The sequence below is a fragment of the Nerophis lumbriciformis genome, linkage group LG24 (genome assembly GCF_033978685.3).
Source record: "Nerophis lumbriciformis linkage group LG24, RoL_Nlum_v2.1, whole genome shotgun sequence".
NCBI lineage: Eukaryota > Metazoa > Chordata > Actinopteri > Syngnathiformes > Syngnathidae > Nerophis > Nerophis lumbriciformis.
Window position 1 is genome coordinate 19,847,501 of NC_084571.2, and position 20,873 is coordinate 19,868,373.

At 40.3% G+C, this 20,873-nt stretch overlaps 1 protein-coding gene across 6 annotated transcripts in view; it reads right to left on the reverse strand.

Moving 5' to 3' along the window:
• LOC133620350 (potassium channel subfamily T member 1-like) overlaps positions 1-20,873 on the reverse strand; it is a 289,334-nt gene that overhangs the window by 146,215 nt on the left and 122,246 nt on the right. For 2 of the 6 annotated variants that reach the window (XM_061981791.1, XM_061981790.1), the window contains exon 1: positions 19,188-19,603. The exons of the other annotated variants lie outside the window; for them this stretch is intronic. In XM_061981791.1, the coding sequence (XP_061837775.1) occupies positions 19,188-19,342 (155 nt within the window). In that variant the 5' untranslated portion in view covers positions 19,343-19,603. Of the gene's footprint in view, positions 1-19,187; positions 19,604-20,873 lie in introns of those variants that run through there. 6 annotated transcript variants of the gene reach the window in all.

A 20,873-nucleotide genomic window follows, 5' to 3' on the forward strand; every position in this document is an offset into this window, starting at 1 on the left:
TGTAGTTAGCATGGCGTGCCCGTCACAAACGTTAGCGTGCGACCAGGACTAGGACATTGAAGTTTGCGTGCGACCAGGACTAAGACATTGAAGTTAGGACTAAGACATTGGAGTTAGCGTGCGAGCAGGACTAAGACATTGAAGTTAGGACTAAGACATTGGAGTTAGCGTGCGACCAAGACTGAGACATTAAAGTTAGCGTGCGACCAGGACTAAGACATTGAAGTTAGCGTGCGACCAGGACTAGGACATTGAAGTTAGCGTGCGACCAGGACTAAGACATTGAAGTTAGGACTAAGACATTGGAGTTAGCGTGCGACCAGGACTATGAAATTGAAGTTAGCGTGCGACCAGGACTAAGACATTGAAGTTAGCGTGCGACCAGGACTAAGACATTGAAGTTAGGACTAAGACGTTGAAGTTAGCGTGCGACCAGGAGTAAGACATTGAAGTTAGCGTGCGAGCAGGACTAAGACATTGGAGTTAGGACTAAGACATTGAAGTTAGCGTGCGACCAGGACTAAGACATTGGAGTTAGGACTAAGACATTGAAGTTAGCGTGCGAGCAGGACTAAGACATTGAAGTTAGCGTGCGAGCAGGACTAAGACATTGAAGTTAGCGTGCGACCAGGACTAAGACATTGAAGTTAGCGTGCGACCAGGACTAAGACATTGAAGTTAGGACTAAGACATTGAAGTTAGCGTGCGACCAGGAGTAAGACATTGGAGTTAGCGTGCGACCAGGACTGAGACATTAAAGTTAGCGTGCGACCAGGACTAAGACATTGAAGTTAGCGTGCGACCAGGACTAAGACATTGAAGTTAGCGTGCGACCAGGACTAAGACATTGAAGTTAGGACTAAGACATTGGAGCTAGCGTGCGACCAGGACTAAGACATTGAAGTTAGCGTGCGACCAGGACTAAGACATTGAAGTTAGCGTGCGACCAGGACTAAGACATTGAAGTTAGGACTAAGACATTAAAGTTAGCGTGCGATCAGGACTAAGACATCGGAGTTAGCGTGCGAGCAGGACTAAGACATTGAAGTTAGGACTAAGACATTGGAGTTAGCGTGCGACCAAGACTGAGACATTAAAGTTAGCGTGCGACCAGGACTAAGACATTGAAGTTAGCGTGCGACCAGGACTAGGACATTGAAGTTAGCGTGCGACCAGGACTAAGACATTGAAGTTAGGACTAAGACATTGGAGTTAGCGTGCGACCAGGACTAAGAAATTGAAGTTAGCGTGCGACCAGGACTAAGACATTGAAGTTAGCGTGCGACCAGGACTAAGACATTGAAGTTAGGACTAAGACATTGAAGTTAGCGTGCGACCAGGAGTAAGACATTGAAGTTAGCGTGCGAGCAGGACTAAGACATTGGAGTTAGGACTAAGACATTGAAGTTAGCGTGCGACCAGGACTAAGACATTGGAGTTAGGACTAAGACATTGAAGTTAGCGTGCGAGCAGGACTAAGACATTGAAGTTAGCGTGCGAGCAGGACTAAGACATTGAAGTTAGCGTGCGACCAGGACTAAGACATTGAAGTTAGCGTGCGACCAGGACTAAGACATTGAAGTTAGGACTAAGACATTGAAGTTAGCGTGCGACCAGGAGTAAGACATTGGAGTTAGCGTGCGACCAGGACTGAGACATTAAAGTTAGCGTACGACCAGGACTAAGACATTGAAGTTAGCATGCGACCAGGACTAAGACATTGAAGTTAGCGTGCGACCAGGACTAAGACATTGAAGTTAGGACTAAGACATTGGAGCTAGCGTGCGACCAGGACTAAGACATTGAAGTTAGCGTGCGACCAGGACTAAGACATTAAAGTTAGCGTGCGACCAGGACTAAGACATTGAAGTTAGGACTAAGACATTAAAGTTAGCGTGCGATCAGGACTAAGACATTGAAGTTAGCGTGCGACCAGGACTAGGACATTGAAGTTAGCGTGCGACCAGGACTAAGACATTGAAGTTAGGACTAAGACATTGGAGTTAGCGTGCGACCAGGACTAAGAAATTGAAGTTAGCGTGCGACCAGGACTAAGACATTGAAGTTAGCGTGCGACCAGGACTAAGACATTGAAGTTAGGACTAAGACATTGAAGTTAGCGTGCGACCAGGAGTAAGACATTGAAGTTAGCGTGCGAGCAGGACTAAGACATTGGAGTTAGGACTAAGACATTGAAGTTAGCGTGCGACCAGGACTAAGACATTGGAGATAAGACTAAGACATTGAAGTTAGCGTGCGAGCAGGACTAAGACATTGAAGTTAGCGTGCGAGCAGGACTAAGACATTAAAGTTAGCGTGCGACCAGGACTAAGAAATTGAAGTTAGCGTGCGACCAGGACTAAGACATTGAAGTTAGGACTAAGACATTGAAGTTAGCGTGCGACCAGGAGTAACACATTGGAGTTAGGACTGAGACATTAAAGTTAGCGTGCGACCAGGACTAAGACATTGAAGTTAGCGTGCGACCAGGACTAGGACATTGAAGTTAGCGTGCAACCAGGACTAAGATATTGAAGTTAGGACTAAGACATTGGAGTTAGCGTGCGACCAGGACTAAGACATTGAAGTTAGCGTGCGACCAGGACTAAGACATTGAAGTTAGCGTGCGACCAGGACTAAGACATCGAAATTAGGACTAAGACATTGAAGTTAGCGTGCGACCAGGACTGAGACATTAAAGTTAGCGTGCGACCAGGACTAAGACATTGAAGTTAGCGTGCGACCAGGACTAGGACATTGAAGTTAGCGTGCGACCAGGACTAAGACATTGAAGTTAGGACTAAGACATTGGAGTTAGCGTGCGACCAGGACTGAGACATTAAAGTTAGCGTGCGACCAGGACTAAGACATTGAAGTTAGCGTGCGACCAGGACTAGGACATTGAAGTTAGCGTGCGACCAGGACTAAGACATTGAAGTTAGGACTAAGACATTGGAGTTAGCGTGCGACCAGGACTAAGACATTGAAGTTAGCGTGCGACCAGGACTAAGACATTGAAGTTAGCGTGCAACCAGGACTAAGACATCGAAGTTAGGACTAAGACATTGAAGTTAGCGTGCGACCAGGAGTAAGACATTGAAGTTAGCGTGCGAGCAGGACTAAGACATTGGAGTTAGGACTAAGACATTGAAGTTAGCGTGCGACCAGGACTAAGACATTGAAGTTAGCGTGCAACCAGGACTAAGACATCGAAGTTAGTGTGCGACCAGGACTAAGACATCGAAGTTAGGACTAAGACATTGAAGTTAGTGTGCGACCAGGAGTAAGACATTGAAGTTAGCGTGCGAGCAGGACTAAGACATTGAAGTTAGCGTGCGACCAGGACTAAGACATTGAAGTTAGCGTGCGAGCAGGACTAAGACATTGAAGTTAGCGTGCGACCAGGACTAAGACATTGAAGTTAGCGTGCGAGCAGGACTAAGACATTGAAGTTAGCGTGCGAGCAGGACTAAGACATTGAAGTTAGCGTGCGAGCAGGACTAAGACATTGAAGTTAGCGTGCGAGCAGGACTAAGACATTGAAGTTAGCGTGCGAGCAGGACTAAGACATTGGAGTTAGGACTAAGACATTGAAGTTAGCGTGCGCCCAGGACTAAGACATTGAAGTTAGCGTGCGACCAGGACTAAGACATTGAAGCTAGCGTGCGACCAGGACTAAGACATCGAAGTTAATGTGCGACCAGGACTAAGACATTGAAGTTAGGACTAAGACATTGAAGTTAGCGTGCGACCAGGAGTAAGACATTGAAGTTAGCGTGCGAGCAGGACTAAGACATTGAAGTTAGCGTGCGACCAGGACTAAGACATTGAAGTTAGCGTGCAACCAGGACTAAGACATCGAAGTTAGTGTGCGACCAGGACTAAGACATCGAAGTTAGGACTAAGACATTGAAGTTAGTGTGCGACCAGGAGTAAGACATTGAAGTTAGCATGCGAGCAGGACTAAGACATTGAAGTTAGCGTGCGACCAGGACTAAGACATTGAAGTTAGCGTGCGACCAGGACTAAGACATTGAAGTTAGCGTGCGAGCAGGACTAAGACATTGAAGTTAGCGTGCGACCAGGACTAAGACATTGAAGTTAGCGTGCGCCCAGGACTAAGACATTGAAGTTAGCGTGCAACCAGGACTAAGACATTGAAGCTAGCGTGCGACCAGGACTAAGACATCGAAGTTAGTGTGCGACCAGGACTAAGACATTGAAGTTAGGACTAAGACATTGAAGTTAGCGTGCGACCAGGAGTAAGACATTGAAGTTAGCGTGCGAGCAGGACTAAGACATTGAAGTTAGCGTGCGACCAGGACTAAGACATTGAAGTTAGCGTGTGAGCAGGACTAAGACATTGAAGTTAGCGTGCGAGCAGGACTAAGACATTGAAGTTAGCGTGCGAGCAGGACTATGGCATTGAAGTTAGCGTGCGAGCAGGACTATGGCATTGAAGTTAGCGTGCGAGCAGGACTAAGACATTGAAGTTAGCGTGCGAGCAGGACTAAGACATTGAAGTTAGCGTGCGAGCAGGACTAAGACATTGAAGTTAGCGTGCGAGCAGGACTAAGACATTGGAGTTAGGACTAAGACATTGAAGTTAGCGTGCGCCCAGGATTAAGACATTGAAGTTAGCGTGCGACCAGGACTAAGACATTGAAGCTAGCGTGCGACCAGGACTAAGACATCGAAGTTAGTGTGCGACCAGGACTAAGACATTGAAGTTAGGACTAAGACATTGAAGTTAGCGTGCGACCAGGAGTAAGACATTGAAGTTAGCGTGCGAGCAGGACTAAGACATTGAAGTTAGCGTGCGACCAGGACTAAGACATTGAAGTTAGCGTGCGACCAGGACTAAGACATTGAAGTTAGCGTGTGAGCAGGACTAAGACATTGAAGTTAGCGTGCGAGCAGGACTAAGACATTGAAGTTAGCGTGCGAGCAGGACTATGGCATTGAAGTTAGCGTGCGAGCAGGACTAAGACATTGAAGTTAGCGTGCGAGCAGGACTAAGACATTGAAGTTAGCGTGCGAGCAGGACTAAGACATTGAAGTTAGCGTGCGAGCAGGACTAAGACATTGAAGGAATGAGAAACTCTCACCTCTGTGCAGCTGAGTTAGCAAGACAAGAAGTGGACAACACTATGGATGCATGCTTTCAGGACCACTTACTGAAACAGTGAGGAGGAGGGAGGGCCTGGCACACACACACACATGGTCTCTGCAGCACTTTCAAGGGCAAATGGGAATTGTAGTTTTAACGTAATACAAGAAGGCTGTCACTTCATATTTTCTGCTGGGCAACAGACTGGTGCAACATTCAAATGTTACACTTGCTACAAAATATGGCTGCTAGACTTTGGACAAGGACAAGAACGTTTGAGCATATTACACCTATACTGCCTGTATATACCTATATATGTACCTATACTGTATATACCTTTATATACATATAGCTGTATACCTATATTGTATATACCTTTATATACATATATACCTATACGATTGTAGCTGAGATAGGCTCCAGCGCCCCCCGCGACCCCAAAGGGAATAAGCGGTAGAAAATGGATGGATGGATGGATACCTATACTGTATATACCTTTATATACATATATGCCCATATATACCTATAGTGTATATACCTTTATATACATATATACCTATATATATACCCATACTGTATATACCTATATACATACAGTATATACCTATACTGTATATACCTGTATATACATATATACCTATATATACACCTATACTGTATATACCTTTATATACATATATACCTGTACTATATATACCTTTATATACATATATACCTATAAATACCTATACTGTTTATACCTTTATATACATACATATCTATACTGTATATACCTTTATATACATATATGCCTATATATACCTATACTGTATATACCTTTATATACATATACTGTATATACCTTTATATACCGGTACTTATATATCTATATATATACCTATACTGTATATACCTATATACATATATATATACCTATACTGTATATACCTTTATATACATATATATACCTATACTGTATATACATTTATATACATATATATATATATATACCTATACTGTATATACCTTTATATACATATTTTATACCTATATATATATATATATATATATATATATATATATATATATATATATACCTATACTGTATACACCTTTATATACATATATACCTATATATATATATATACCTATACTGTATATACCTATATTCATATATACCTATATATATATACCTATACTGTATATACCTTTATATACACATATACCTATACTGTATATACCGTTATATACATATATACCTATATATACCTATACTGTATATACCTTTATATACATATATACCTATACTGTATATACCTTTATATTCATATATACCTATACTGTATATACAAATCCCGTTTCCATCTGAGTTGGGAAATTGTGTTAGATGTAAATATAAACGGAATACAATGATTTGCAAATCATTTTCAACCCATATTAATGATAAATGATAAATGGGTTGTACTTGTATAGCGCTTTTCTACCTTGAAGGTACTCAAAGCGCTTTGACACTACTTCCACATTTTACCAACATTGAATGACCGTGACCTTCGATCCTTCAGATGGCACTGTATCAAAAACCGACATCAATCTCTAAAGGATATCACCACATGGGCTCAGGAACACTTAAGAAAACCACTGTCACTAAATACAGTTCGTCGCTAGATCTGTAAGTGCAAGTTAAAGCTCTACTATGCAAAGCGAAAGCCATTTATCAACAACATCCAGAAACGCCGCCGGCTTCTCTGGGCCCGAGATCATCTAAGATGGACTGATGCAAAGTGGAAAAGTGTTCTGTGGTCTGACGAGTCCACATTTCAAATTGTTTTTGGAAATATTCAACATCGTGTCATCCGGACCAAAGGGGAAGCGAACCATCCAGACTGTTATCGACGCAAAGTTGAAAAGCCAGCATCTGTGATGGTATGGGGGTGCATTAGTGCCCAAGGCATGGGTAACTTACACATCTGTGAAGACAACATTAATGCTGAAAGGTACATACAGGTTTTGGAACAACATATGCTGCCATCTCAGCGCCATCTTTTTCATGGACGCCGCTGCTTATTTCAGCAAGACAATGCCAAGCCACATTCAGCACGTGTTACAACAGCGTGGCTTCGTAAAAAAAGAGTGCGGATACTTCCCTGGCCCGCCTGTGGTCCAGACCTGTCTCCCATCGAAAATGTGTGGGGCATTATGAAGCGTAAAATACGACAACGGAGACCCTGGACTGTTGAACGACTGAAGCTCTACATAAAACAAGAATGGGAAAGAATTCCACTTTCAAAGCTTCAACACTTAGTTTCCTCAGTTCCCAATCGTTTATTGAGTGTTGTTAAAAGAAAAGGTGATGTAACACAGTGGTGAACATGCCCTTTTCCAACTACTTTGGCACGTGTTGCAGCCATGAAATTCTAAAGTTAATGATTATTTGCAAAAAAAAAAATGTTTATGAGTTTGAACATCAAATGTGTTGTCTTTGTAGCATATTCAACAGAATATGGGTTGAAAATGATTTGCAAATCATTGTATTCCGTTTATATTTACATCTAACACAATTTCCCAACTCATATGGAAACGGGGTTTGTAAGTTAATTATTATTTGCAAAAAAAAAAATAAAGTTTATGAGTTTGAACATCAAATATCTTGTCTTTGTAGTGCATTCAATTGAATATGGGTTGAAAAGGATTTGCAAATCATTGTATTCCATTTATATTTACATCTAACACAATTTCCCAACTCATATAGAAACGGGGTTTGTACCTTTATATACATATATACCTATATATATACCTATACTGTATATACCTATATACATATATACCTATATATATACCTATACTGTATCTACCTATATACATATATACCTATGTATATACTTATACTGTATATACCTTTATATACATATATACCTATATATATACCTATACTGTATATACCTTTATATCAGAGGTGGGTAGTAATGCGCTACATTTACTCCGTTACATCTACTTGAGTAACTTTTGGGATAAATTGTACTTCTAAGAGTAGTTCTAATGCAACATACTTTTACTTTTACTTGAGTATATTTATAGAGAAGAAACGCTACTTTTACTCCACTCCATTCATCTACATTCAGCTCGCTACTCGCTGCTAATTTTTATCGATCTGTTAATGCACGCTTTGTTTGTTTTGGTTTGTCAGACAGAACTTCAAAGTAGGATCTATCGCATGCCTGCGTTTCACCAATCAGATGCAGTCACTGGTGACGTTTGACTCAGTTTCACAAATCAAACAGAGCCAGGCGGTCACATGACCGTCACACGTGAACCCCGACTTAAACAAGTTGAAAAACGTATTCGGGTGTTACCATTTAGTGGTCAATTGTACAAAATATGCACTGTACTGTGCAATCTACTAATAAAAGTTTCAATCAATCAATCAAATGTGTGAAGGAAAAAAGACACTTTTTTATTTCAACCGTACCTCCCATCAAAAGCCTAAAGACTGACCGCACAGTTCCTGTCTTCACAATAAAAGTGCCACTTCATCGCGCCTGCGCTAACAAAATAAGAGTCTCCGAAAGCCAGCGCAAACAAAATAGCAAGCTACGGAGTTTGCCGCCAATGTATTTCTTGTAAAGTGTATAAAAACGAATATGGAAGCTGGACAAATAAGATGCCAAAAACCAACCTCTTTCATGTGGTATTAGACAGAAAGGAGGAACTTTTTTTCTCTTCCATTTGACAATGTGGACGTTATCATCACTACTGTCTGATTCCAATCAATGCAAGTCATCAGAATCAGGTAATACACCAACTTATATTCTTGTTTTCATGAAAGAAAGGAATCCATATGTTAAACATGCATGTATATTCATTAAAACAACTTTAACATGTGAACAAAAACGGCAAAATAAATAAATATAAATTATATACTGTATATATAAATGTATGTGTATATATATATATATATATATATATATATGATATGTGTGTGTATGTATATGTATATATGAGGTAGATCACCTCGACTTGGTCATTTAAAAAGTAGCTCGCCTGCTGAAAAAGTGTGGGCACCCCTGGCTTACATGAACTCAACGTCAAATTTGAGGAAGCACATGGCGGTAAGTAACGTTAGTAGATATTTTGGCTGTCACCGTAGGCTGATGTTAGCTTCCCTGCTATGAATCACTGTCAAATGTACACACATGTACATGTGTGGGGACATTTATTAACGCACTGCAGCCTCATAGAGAGACAGACAAAGACACACACACACACACACACACACACACACATGCATACAAACACCAATCAGAAGTGCACAGTGTGTTCTCAGGTGCAGCCCACACCTATCAGTTTATGGTTTGCGTAAAGGCTAACTTGTTATTTTCCTTTGTAATCTCTGCCTACTGAGCCTATGGTGCTGTCAAGTTATTGTGGCTCAATTTGCCTTAATTTATTTATGTTAATGTTTTATTATTTAATATATATTATTGTTTTAGTTGCTTAAGAGATTTTCCTGGCTCCGAATTTGCTCATTGCTATTTTTATGTTTTTGTGCATTATTTGTTGCCGTCATCATTAAACAAACAGGTTTCTCATCAGTTACTCAGTACTTGAATAGTTTTTTCACAACATACTTTTTACTTTTACTCAAGTAAATATTTGGGTGACTACTCCTTACTTTTACTTGAGTAATACATCTCTAAAGTAACAGTACTCTTACTTGAGTACAATTTCTGGCTACTCTACCCACCTCTGCTTTATATACATATATACCTATACTGTATATACCTATATACATATATATCTATATATACCTATACTGTTATATACCTTTATATACATATATACCTATATATATATATATATATATATATACCTATACTGTATATTCCTTTATACATATATACCTATATATATACCTATTCTGTATATACCTTTATACATATATACCTATATATACTTATACTGTATATACCTTTATACATATATACCTATATATACCTATACTGTATATACCTTCATACATATATACCTATATATATATACCTATATATATAAAACATGTATCCTTTATCATAGCTACACGTATGACAAAAAAACGTGTGAAAATCAGTGGTATTCAGTGAGGTAAGATGAATTAAATGCGCTGACAGTTCATTGCTCCTGCCAAATGAATTGCACTGAGTTGAGCGGATCACCACTCCAAGATGGCGGCCCCGAGTCTCGTCAGCGCCAGTAGGCAGTAGCGATCGATGCTGCGTACCCTTAGAAGATGTCTATGGTTCACACATTCATCTGCTAGTTGTCAGCATTCTATTAGGTGGTTTCTCTTTGGTTGACTCCATTCAGGGGGGACATGATTTCATCTCATTAAAACATGGGGGAAGAGGTCAAGATGAAGTAGTAATAGTTCTGTGAGTGGGCAAGAAGCACCATTAAAAGGCAGAAGATGGATGATGTGGGACTTTGTAAAGCAACAAATATCAAGCTACGAAATTCTGCACTGTAATTTTCCCTGCTCAGCTACGAGATAATGTCCTCTCTTTATTGTCTGATATTTCCCTTTGGATCTTTTTTGCTCCCCATATCTATTGGAGTCTTTGACAAAGGAGACATGGCATCCATCACGTGTGACAAGATGATGAGATGATGAAGCAACAAGAAACACAACTTGATGGATGTAAAATATGATGGATGTAAAATATGATGGATGTAGAATATGTGCTTTGCTCTTCATCAAAGTGCCTCTCTGCTGCTGGCTGAAAGTGGAATCTGCTGACCGACCGTTCTTATTCAAATACTAGGCAAAGCATCTCAGCACAAGGCTCATTTCTCCACAATATGTTGGCAAGTGTGTGTGCAGACTAAATAAATCTGTTTAGACCACAGTCTGCTCTTGAAAACCCTCCAAGACTCGATGGCAATACTGTCAATAAAATCCGTTTCTATACACAGAAACATACGAGGGAGGATGATTTAAATGTGGAAATAAATGAGAGTATTGATCTCCCTCCATTACTTCTGTACAAAGAGGACACAAATCCCATGGTGACCACATTTCACCGCCTAAAGATCCCTGTCAGCATCACAATCAGCCTTCTCCACACCCTGCACACTATCTCAAAAGCCTGTTATCACAATAGATCACAAGTATCAAATTCAAGGCCCGGGGGCCAGATCTGGCCCGCCATATCAACTTATGTGGTCCCCGGAAGCGTGGAAATAAAGTAACTAAACTTTTCTTCATAAATGTATGCCAAAAATAAATGTACTGCGTACAATGGCATATTTACACTTGAATCATCTCTAATAATAAAACTAAATATTATATCATCATACATTACAAAACAATGTTATCAAGTTCAAGTTAAAGTACCAATGATAGTCACACACACACTAGGTGTGGCGAAATTATTCTCTGCATCTGACCCATCACCCTTGTTCACCCCCTGGGAGGTGAGAGGAGCAGTGAGCAGCAGCGGTGGCTGCGCCCAGGAATAATTTTTGGTGATTTAACCCCCAATTCCAACCCTTGATGCGGAGTGCCAAGCAGGGAGGTAATGGGTCCCATTTTTATAGTCTTTGGTATGACTCGGCCAGGGTTGTTCAAATAAAGATAAATACTTAAATATTTGCTTGATTTATGATTTCAAAGCTAGTATTTAAACAAACTGTTCATGTAAAAACATTTTCCAGTAAAATCTACTTTCAATATTATACACTATAAAACACAACAACTGTAGATTTTACAGTATAGAAAACTTTTAGGTAAAAAAAAGTGGTACCGTTTTTCCATTCGATGTATTTTTTTTATTTTATATGCGGTAAAAACAAAACAAAAAAAACTTCAAATATTACAGTTAAATTGTGGCAAGTGAGCTGCCAGTTTTATACAGTACAATTTAAAGATTTGCTTTTGTACAGCCTACGTAAAAAAAGTCGCGTTTTATATATATATATATATATATATATATATATATATATATATATATATATATATATATATATATATATATATATATACATTTATATTCATACTGTATATTATTCACGGTTAAAAGCAGCAACCATAACTGCGATGTGGCCCTCAATGACACGCCTGCAGTAGATGCTAGATTTGACACAGAGTGCTAACATATAGCATGTCTCACATTTGAGTCAGGATGTAACGATAAAAAGTATTCATGAGTTCATAATGTTTTAAATTAAAATGACAGTAAAACTAGTGATGGGTACCTTTAACATTTGAACCAGTACAGTACCAGTGCCTGGGAATCAATACTGGTACTCAACAGTACAAATTGTTGGTACTATGATAACTGTGTTGTCCTTTTATGTCTGCAGTTTCATTTACAATCCACTTGCACTTCCGGTATAATAGATGGCAGTACTGTGTACACTATTTATGGTATGGTGTCTAACTAATGGGTAATGTGGTGCCCTACAAAGTGTTTATACTGTAAGTACTGTGCTTATCACACACCATCTAACAATAAACTTGGGGGTGTAAAAAAAATTGGTTTTCGTATGAATCGATTGAAAAAAATCAAAAATCATATATAATATACATATATATTTTTACAAATCTGTCCGGTCTTGCCATTAAGGCAAACATATACCGTATTTTTCGGATTATAAATCGCAGTTTTTTTCATAGTTTGGCCGGGGGTGCAATTTATACTCTGGAGCGACTTATTTGTGAAATTATTAACACATTACCGTAAAATATCAAATAATATTATTTATCTCATTCACGTAAGAGACTAGACTTATATGTGGAGTTGGCAGAGTTGTTTAGAAGCGACACCGAGGAGGAAGATTTCATGGGATTTAGCGATTAGGAGTGACAGATTGTTTGGTAAACGTATAGCATGTTCTATATGTTATAGTTATTTGAATGACTCTTACCAAAATATGTTACATTAACATACCAGGCACGTTCTCAGTTGGTTATTAATGCCTCATATAACGTACACTTATTCAGCCTGTTCTTCACTATTCTTTATTTATTTTAAATTGCCTTTCAATTGTCTATTCTTGGTGTTGGATTTTATCAAATAAATTTCCCCCAAAAATGCAATTTATACTCTAGTGCGACTTATATATGTTTTTTTCCTTTATCATGCATTTTCGGCCGGGGCGATTTATACTCCGGAGCGATTTATAATCCGAAAAATACGGTAGTTGATGTAGATGATCTATATCTGCTGTACAATTTTCTTTACAAAAGAGATGAGTTAGATACTTATCTTGTTGACTTTATTAAATGTTTGGGGAGAATTTTATCGAAGAAAACCAGTTTTATTTGAAGTAATATAAAAATGTATTACAAACCCCGTTTCCATATGAGTTGGGAAATTGTGCTAGATGTAAATATAAACGGAATACAATTATTTGCAAATCATTTTCAACCCATATTCAGTTGAATATGCTACAAAGACAAGATATTTGATGTTCAAACTCATAAACTTTATTTTTATTTTGCAAATAATAATTAACTTAGAATTTCATGGCTGCAACACGTGCCAAAGTAGTTGGGAAAGGGCATGTTCACCACTGTGTTACATGGCCTTTCCTTTTAACAACACTCAGTACACGTTTGGGAACTGAGGAGACACATTTTTTAAGCTTCTCAGGTGGAATTCTTTCCCATACTTGCTTGATGTACAGCTTAAGTTGTTCAACAGTCCGGGGGTCTCCGTTGTGGTATTTTAGGCTTCATAATGCGCCACACATTTTTGATGGGAGACAGGTCTGGACTACAGGCAGGCCAGTCTAGTACCCGAACTCTTTTACTATAAAGCCACGTTGATGTAACACGTGGCTTGGCATTGTCTTGCTGAAATAAGCAGGGGCGTCCATGGTAACGTTGCTTGGATGGCAACATATGTTGCTCCAAAACCTGTATGTACCTTTCAGCATTAATGGCGCCTTCACAGATGTGTAAGTTACCCATGTCTTGGGCACTAATGCACCCCTATACCATCACAGATGCTGGCTTTTCAACTTTGCGCCTAGAACAATCCGGATGGTTCTTTTCCTCTTTGGTCCGGAGGACACGACGTCCACAGTTTCCAAAAACAATTTGAAATGTGGACTCGTCAGACCACAGAACACTTTTCCACTTTGCATCAGTCCATCTTAGATGAGCTCAGGCCCAGCGAAGCCGACGGCGTTTCTGGGTGTTGTTGATAAACGGTTTTCGCCTTGCATAGGAGAGTTTTAACTTGCACTTAAAGATGTAGCGACCAACTGTAGTTACTGACAGTGGGTTTCTGAAGTGTTCCTGAGCCCATGTGGTGATATCCTTTACACGCTGATGTCGCTTGTTGATGCAGTACAGCCTGAGGGATTGAAGGTCACGGACTTAGCTGCTTACGTGCAGTGATTTCTCCAAATTCTCTGAACCGTTTGATGAAATTACGGAGCGTAGATGGTGAAATCCCTAAATTCCTTGCAATAGCTGGTTGAGAAAGGTTTTTCTTCAACTGTTCAACAATTTGCTCACGCATTTGTTGACAAAGTGGTGACCCTCGCCCCATCCTTGTTTGTGAATGACTGAGCATTTCATGGAATCTACTTTTATACCCAATCATGGCACCCACCTATTCCCAATTAGCCTGCACACCTGTGGGATGTTCCAAATAAGTGTTTGATGAGCATTCCTCAACTTTATCAGTATTTATTGCCACCTTTCCCAACTTCTTTGTCACGTGTTGCTGGCATTAAATTCTATAGTTAATTATTATTTGCAAAAAAAATAATAAAGTTTATGAGTTTGAACATCAAATATGTTGTCTTTGTAGTGCATTCAACTGAATATGGGTTGAAAAGCATTTGCAAATCATTGTATTCCGTTTATATTTACATCTAACACAATATCCCAACTCATATGGAAACGTGGTTTGTATTTAACTGTATATACAGTATAGGTATGTATATAAAGCTATATACAGTATAGGTATACACAGTGTATATATATATATATATATATATATATATATATATATATATATATTAGGGGTGTAACGGTACGTGTATTTGTATTGAACCGTTTCGGTACGGGGGTTCCGGCTCGGTTCGGAGGTGTACCGAACGAGTTTCCACATGGACATATTAAGTAGCGTAACGCACATTGTGTAAACAATGCACACCGAGGCACAACATACGGCATGCTAGCAGCGACCGGGCTATGATAGACTGACCATACGTCCTCTTTTCACCGGACATGTCCTCTTTTGCGGGGCTGTCCGGGCGGAGTTCCTTAAATGCCTCAAATGTCCGGCATTTTGAGTTAGGGTATTTTCAATGTACGTTCAGGGTTAAGAAGGGGTTAAAAACAAAACAAATTGTGGAGGTGTGCCAGCAGCATTCGTTGAGGGAGGGGCAGAGACAGAGAGAGCGCGAGAGTTATGATAAACGCGCATGCGTCGCTAGGCTCTGCTTTTTATCCATAGATTTATCAGATTTAATTTTTTAGTATCTACAGCAGGGGTGTCAAAAGTGTGCCCCGGAGGCCATTTGCGGCCCACAGCTAATGTTTTAAAGGCCCACGGCACATTCTAAAAATACTATTAAAATAAACAAAAACATAACAAAAGTGAAATAAAAAAGCTTAAAGGTTAAATGTAATTTAGAAAAAGTTGCAATGTTGACTAATAAAACAAAGCTGTTTCTTTTTCTTTCTAACTGTCATTGCTCAAAACATAATATTGAATCAAAATCAATGTTATTATGAATTCTTGACCCAACCAAGGTTCCGATTACTTCACATCAAATATTCCACTAAGAAAAATATTTTTGGTGGAAGATTTTGCAAATTTGGTAAATAAATAACCAAAAAATTTATATTTTGTTGTTTTTTTACTGTACCGAAAATGAACCGAACCGTGACCTCTAAACCGAGGTACGTACCGAACCGAAACTTTTGTGTACCGTTACACCACTAATATGTACACATACATACATACATATACATTATATACATATACAGTATATATATATATATATATATATATATATATATATATATATATATATATATATATATATATATATATATCCTGCATGTTTGGATGGATATATATACTGTATATACCTTTATGTACATACCTATACTGTATATACCTTTAAATGCATATATATATATATATATATATATATATATATATATTTATACATACACCTATACTGTATATACCTTTATATACCATCCATCCATCCATCCATCTTCTTCCGCTTATCCGAGGTCGGGTCGCGGGGGCAGCAGCTTAAGCAGGGAAGCCCAGACTTCCCTCTCCCCAGCCACTTCGTCCAGCTCCTCCCGGGGAATCCCGAGGCGTTCCCAGGCCAGCCGGGAGAGATAGTCTTCCCAGCGTGTCCTGGGTCTTCCCCGTGGCCTCCTACCGGTCGGACGTGCCCGAAACACCTTCCTAGGGAGGCGTTCGGGTGGCATCCTGACCAGATGCCCGAACCACCTCATCTGGCTCCTCTCGATGTGGAGGAGCAGCGGTTTTACTTTGAGCTCCCCCCGAATGACAGAGCTTCTCACCCTATCTCTAAGGGAGAGCCCCGCCACTCGGCGGAGGAAACTCATTTCGGCCGCTTGTATCCGTGATCTTGTCCTTTCGGTCATGACCCAAAGCTCATGACCATAGGTGAGGATGGGAACGTAGATCGACCGGTAAATCGAGAGCTTTGCCTTCCGGCTCAGCTCCTTCTTCACCACAACGGATCGATACAGCGTCCGCATTACTGAAGACGCCGCACCGATCCGCCTGTCGATCTCACGATCCACTCTTCCCCCACTCGTGAACAAGACTCCGAGGTACTTGAACTCCTCCACTTGGGGCAAGATCTCCTTCCCAACCCGGAGATGGCACTCCACCCTTTTCCGAGAGAGAACCATGGACTCGGACTTGGAGGTGCTGATTCCCATCCCAGTCGCTTCACACTCGACTGCGAACCGATCCAGTGAGAGCTGAAGATCTTGGCCGGAGGAAGCCATCAGGACCACATCATCTGCAAATAGCAGAGACCTAATCCTGCAGCCACCAAACCAGATACCCTCAACGCCCTGACTGCGCCTAGAAATTCTGTCCATAAAGGTTATGAACAGAATCGGTGACAAAGGGCAGCCTTGGCGGAGTCCAACCCTCACTGGAAACGTGTCCGACTTACTGCCGGCAATGCGGACCAAGCTCTGACACTGATTATACAGTGTACCCCGGAAAGTCCTGTGGGGAGTGCTCAGAGAGTATGGGGTAACGGACTGTCTTATTGTGGCAGTTCGCTCCCTGTATAATCAGTGTCAGAGCTTGGTCCTTTATATACCTATATATATATACCTATACATACCTGTATACACACATATATATATATATATATATATATATATATATATATATATATATATACCTATACTGTATAATCCTTTATCCACCTATATACATACATACCTATATATGTATATAGCTCTACTATTCAACACTACTGCCATCTGGCGGCTAAAGGGTGACCTCCCTCCCAATTTGTCACGTTTCATGTGTCAGGTAAACAGCGATGAACGTACGAATCACCTTCGCACAGTATATACACGTGTATTCTTTAAAAAAAGTACAACTCAATGGACAACTGCCTACATGCTATATCTGCATGTGCTATTAAACACGGTTCCTAAAAGAGCCATTCAAAGTGGTATTTACAGGTAATATGATTCATCTCCAGGGTAACTCAGTGAATCGCTGCGGCGTGATAAAACATCAGCGACATAAACACTCAGCGACGTGATAAATAATCATCTGCAGCAGCAGCAGCAGAGTTGTGCACTAAACCAGTGTTTTTCAACCTTTTTTGAGCCAAGGCACATTTTTTGCGTTGAAAAAAATGTGAAGGCACACCACCAGCAGAAATCATTAAAAAACAAAACTCAGTTGACAGTAAAAAGTTGTTGTCGCAATTGTTGGATATGATTTTAAAGCAGGGAATAAGCGGTAGAAAATGGATGGATGGATGGATGGATTTTAAAGCATAACCAAGCATGCATCAATATAGCTCTTGTCTCAAAGTAGGTGTACTGTCACCAACTGTCACATCACCCCCTGACTTATTTGGAGTTTTTTGCTGTTTTCCCGTGTGTAGTGTTTTAGTTCTTGTCTTGCGCTTCTATTTTGGTGGCTTTTTCAGTTTTTTTGGTATTTTCCTGTAGCAGTTTCATGTCTTCCTTTTGAGCGATATTTCCCGCTTCTACTTTGTTTTACCAATCAAAAATATTTAAGTTGTTTTTTATCCTTTTCAGTTGTTTTTATCTTCTTCTTTGGGGGACATTGTTGATTGTCATGTCATATTCAGATGTACATTGTGGACGCCGTCTTTGCTCCTCAGTAAGTCTTTGCTGTCGTCCAGCATTCTGTTTTTGTTTACTTTGTAGCCAGTTCAGTTTTAGTTTCGTTCTGCATAGCCTTCCCTAAGCTTTAATGCCTTTTCTTAGGGGCACTCACCTTTTGTTTATTTTTGGTTTAAGCATTATACACCTTTTTACCTGCATGACATCTACAAAGCAATTAGTTACCGGCTGCCACCTACTGAGATGGAAGAGTATTACACGGTTACTCTGCCGAGCTCTAGACAGCACCGACACTCAACAACAACGCATCATTTGCAGACTATAATTACTGGTTTGCAAAAAACATTTTTTACCCAAATAGGTGCAATTAGATCATCTCCCACGGCACACCAGACTGTATCGCACAGTGGTTGAAAAACACTGCACTAAACAATACATTCGTGTTTCCACCAAACTGCCCCTAAATCAGCACCGTGGGTGTTGTCAGTCCCATCATTATGTGCTGCATGTCTCCCAGGGTTTGCATTGCCTACAAATAAAATCACTTTTAATGCGGTGGATGCACGCAATTGTAGCAGAAATGCCGCATTTATGGAATTATGTAATGACTAAAGTCAGCCACCAAATGCATCCACGCTGCAGGTGCGTGAGGAATATGAAGATATAGTCGCTGCGTAACGAGCGGGCAGAACCAAGACGGTTACGGAACATCGCCAACTTCTGCAGGCGTGCACGTTGACGTTGCCGCAGCTCGCTCTCTACCTTTGGCCGACGTCGCTCCCGAACGAGCCCGCGGTCCTCAGCGGGTTGGAGGCGGAGGAGGAGTGCAGCCAGGCGGGCTCCGGGGTCTTCCGCACCTCGGTCTTGACGTCCGGGTCGATTTCCGAGGGCGAGGGTGTCAGCTTGGCGCCCGCCATGGCTCCGGACGACTGCGAGCAGGTCGCTCCCCCTCAGCCCCTACTCGGTCCCTCCAGCCCCGACTCGGCCAGCGCATCTCCGGGGGTGTGCGAGGAGGCTGCTGGGCTCCATGCCTGACGTCGTCAGCGACTCTACGCTTCTTACGTAACTCGCTGACACTTTTTTTTTTTTTTTTTATAGCTGCCGCAATTTCTCCATGAATTTGTCAATGGAGAGGAACGAGTGCATTAAAAAAAACTACATCCACGATTCAGCCTCAGTCGGAAGTTGAAAAACCTCCTGTCAGTCACGTGACCTCCTTTTCAAACACGTTGCCATGGCAACCACCAGTCAGCTGCAGGTAGTATGACGTGCAGGTGAAACATTGTTTTAACATCACATATAACAACCTCGTCACAGACTATCTCAGGGATTTAACACAACATGCTAGGGTTGTACTAGTTTAGGACCGCCATACTAATGAATCATATTCGGTACTATACTGGCTCTAAAAAGTACCGGTCTCGTACCCCCCCGAGCCCGCGTCGTCGTCACGTCGAGTAATTGCTGGTTTTACAAGCAGAGGAGCATGTTCGACAGCGCACACACACGGAGTACTTACAAGCAGACACAGTGTGTAGAGAGAAAAGGGAGAATGGACGCATTTTGGTGTAAAAAGTAAAGATAAAGGCGAAGTTATAACACTGAAACGCCCTCAGGAAGAGGTGCTTTAAGACATGGCTAGCTAGCTAGCAGCTAACATCCATCCGCAGTACTTCTAAATCACTAATACTGGCCTCCATGGCGACAAATAAAGTGAGTTTCTTACACTTAGCATTATCACTGGAGGATGAGGAATAGCTAAACATGCTTCACTACACACCCTAGAAGGATAAAATAGCTCACTGGCATCAAAATGTAAACAATAGCCATAGGTGGATCTACACCTGACATCCACTGTAATGATATCAAGTACAGGCACTATCTAGTCGATACTACTATGATTACGTCGATATTTTTTTGCATCACAACATCTTCTTTCGTTTAAAAAAAAATCATATCATGTTTATAAAGTCAGGAAATATGTCCCTGGACACATGAGGACTTTGAATATGACCAATGTATGATCCTGTAACTACTTGGTATCGGATCGATACCTACATGTGTGGTATCATCCAAAACTAATGTAAAGTATCAAAGAAGAGAAGAATAAGTGATTATTACATTTTAATAGAAGTGTAGATAGAACATGTTAAAACAGAAAATAAGAATGTTAACAGTAAATGAACAAGTGGATTAATAATCCATTTTTTACAGATTGTCCCTCATAATGTAGAAAAAACAATAGGTAGATAAATGACACAATATGTTACTGCATACGTCAGCAGACTAATTAGGAGTCTTTGTTTGTTTACTTACTACTAAAAGACAAGTTATCTAGTATGTTCACTATTTTATTTAAGGACTAAATTACAATAATAAACATATGTTTCATGTACACTAAGGCTTTTTGTTCAAATAAAGACAATAATTAAATTTTTTTGTGGTACC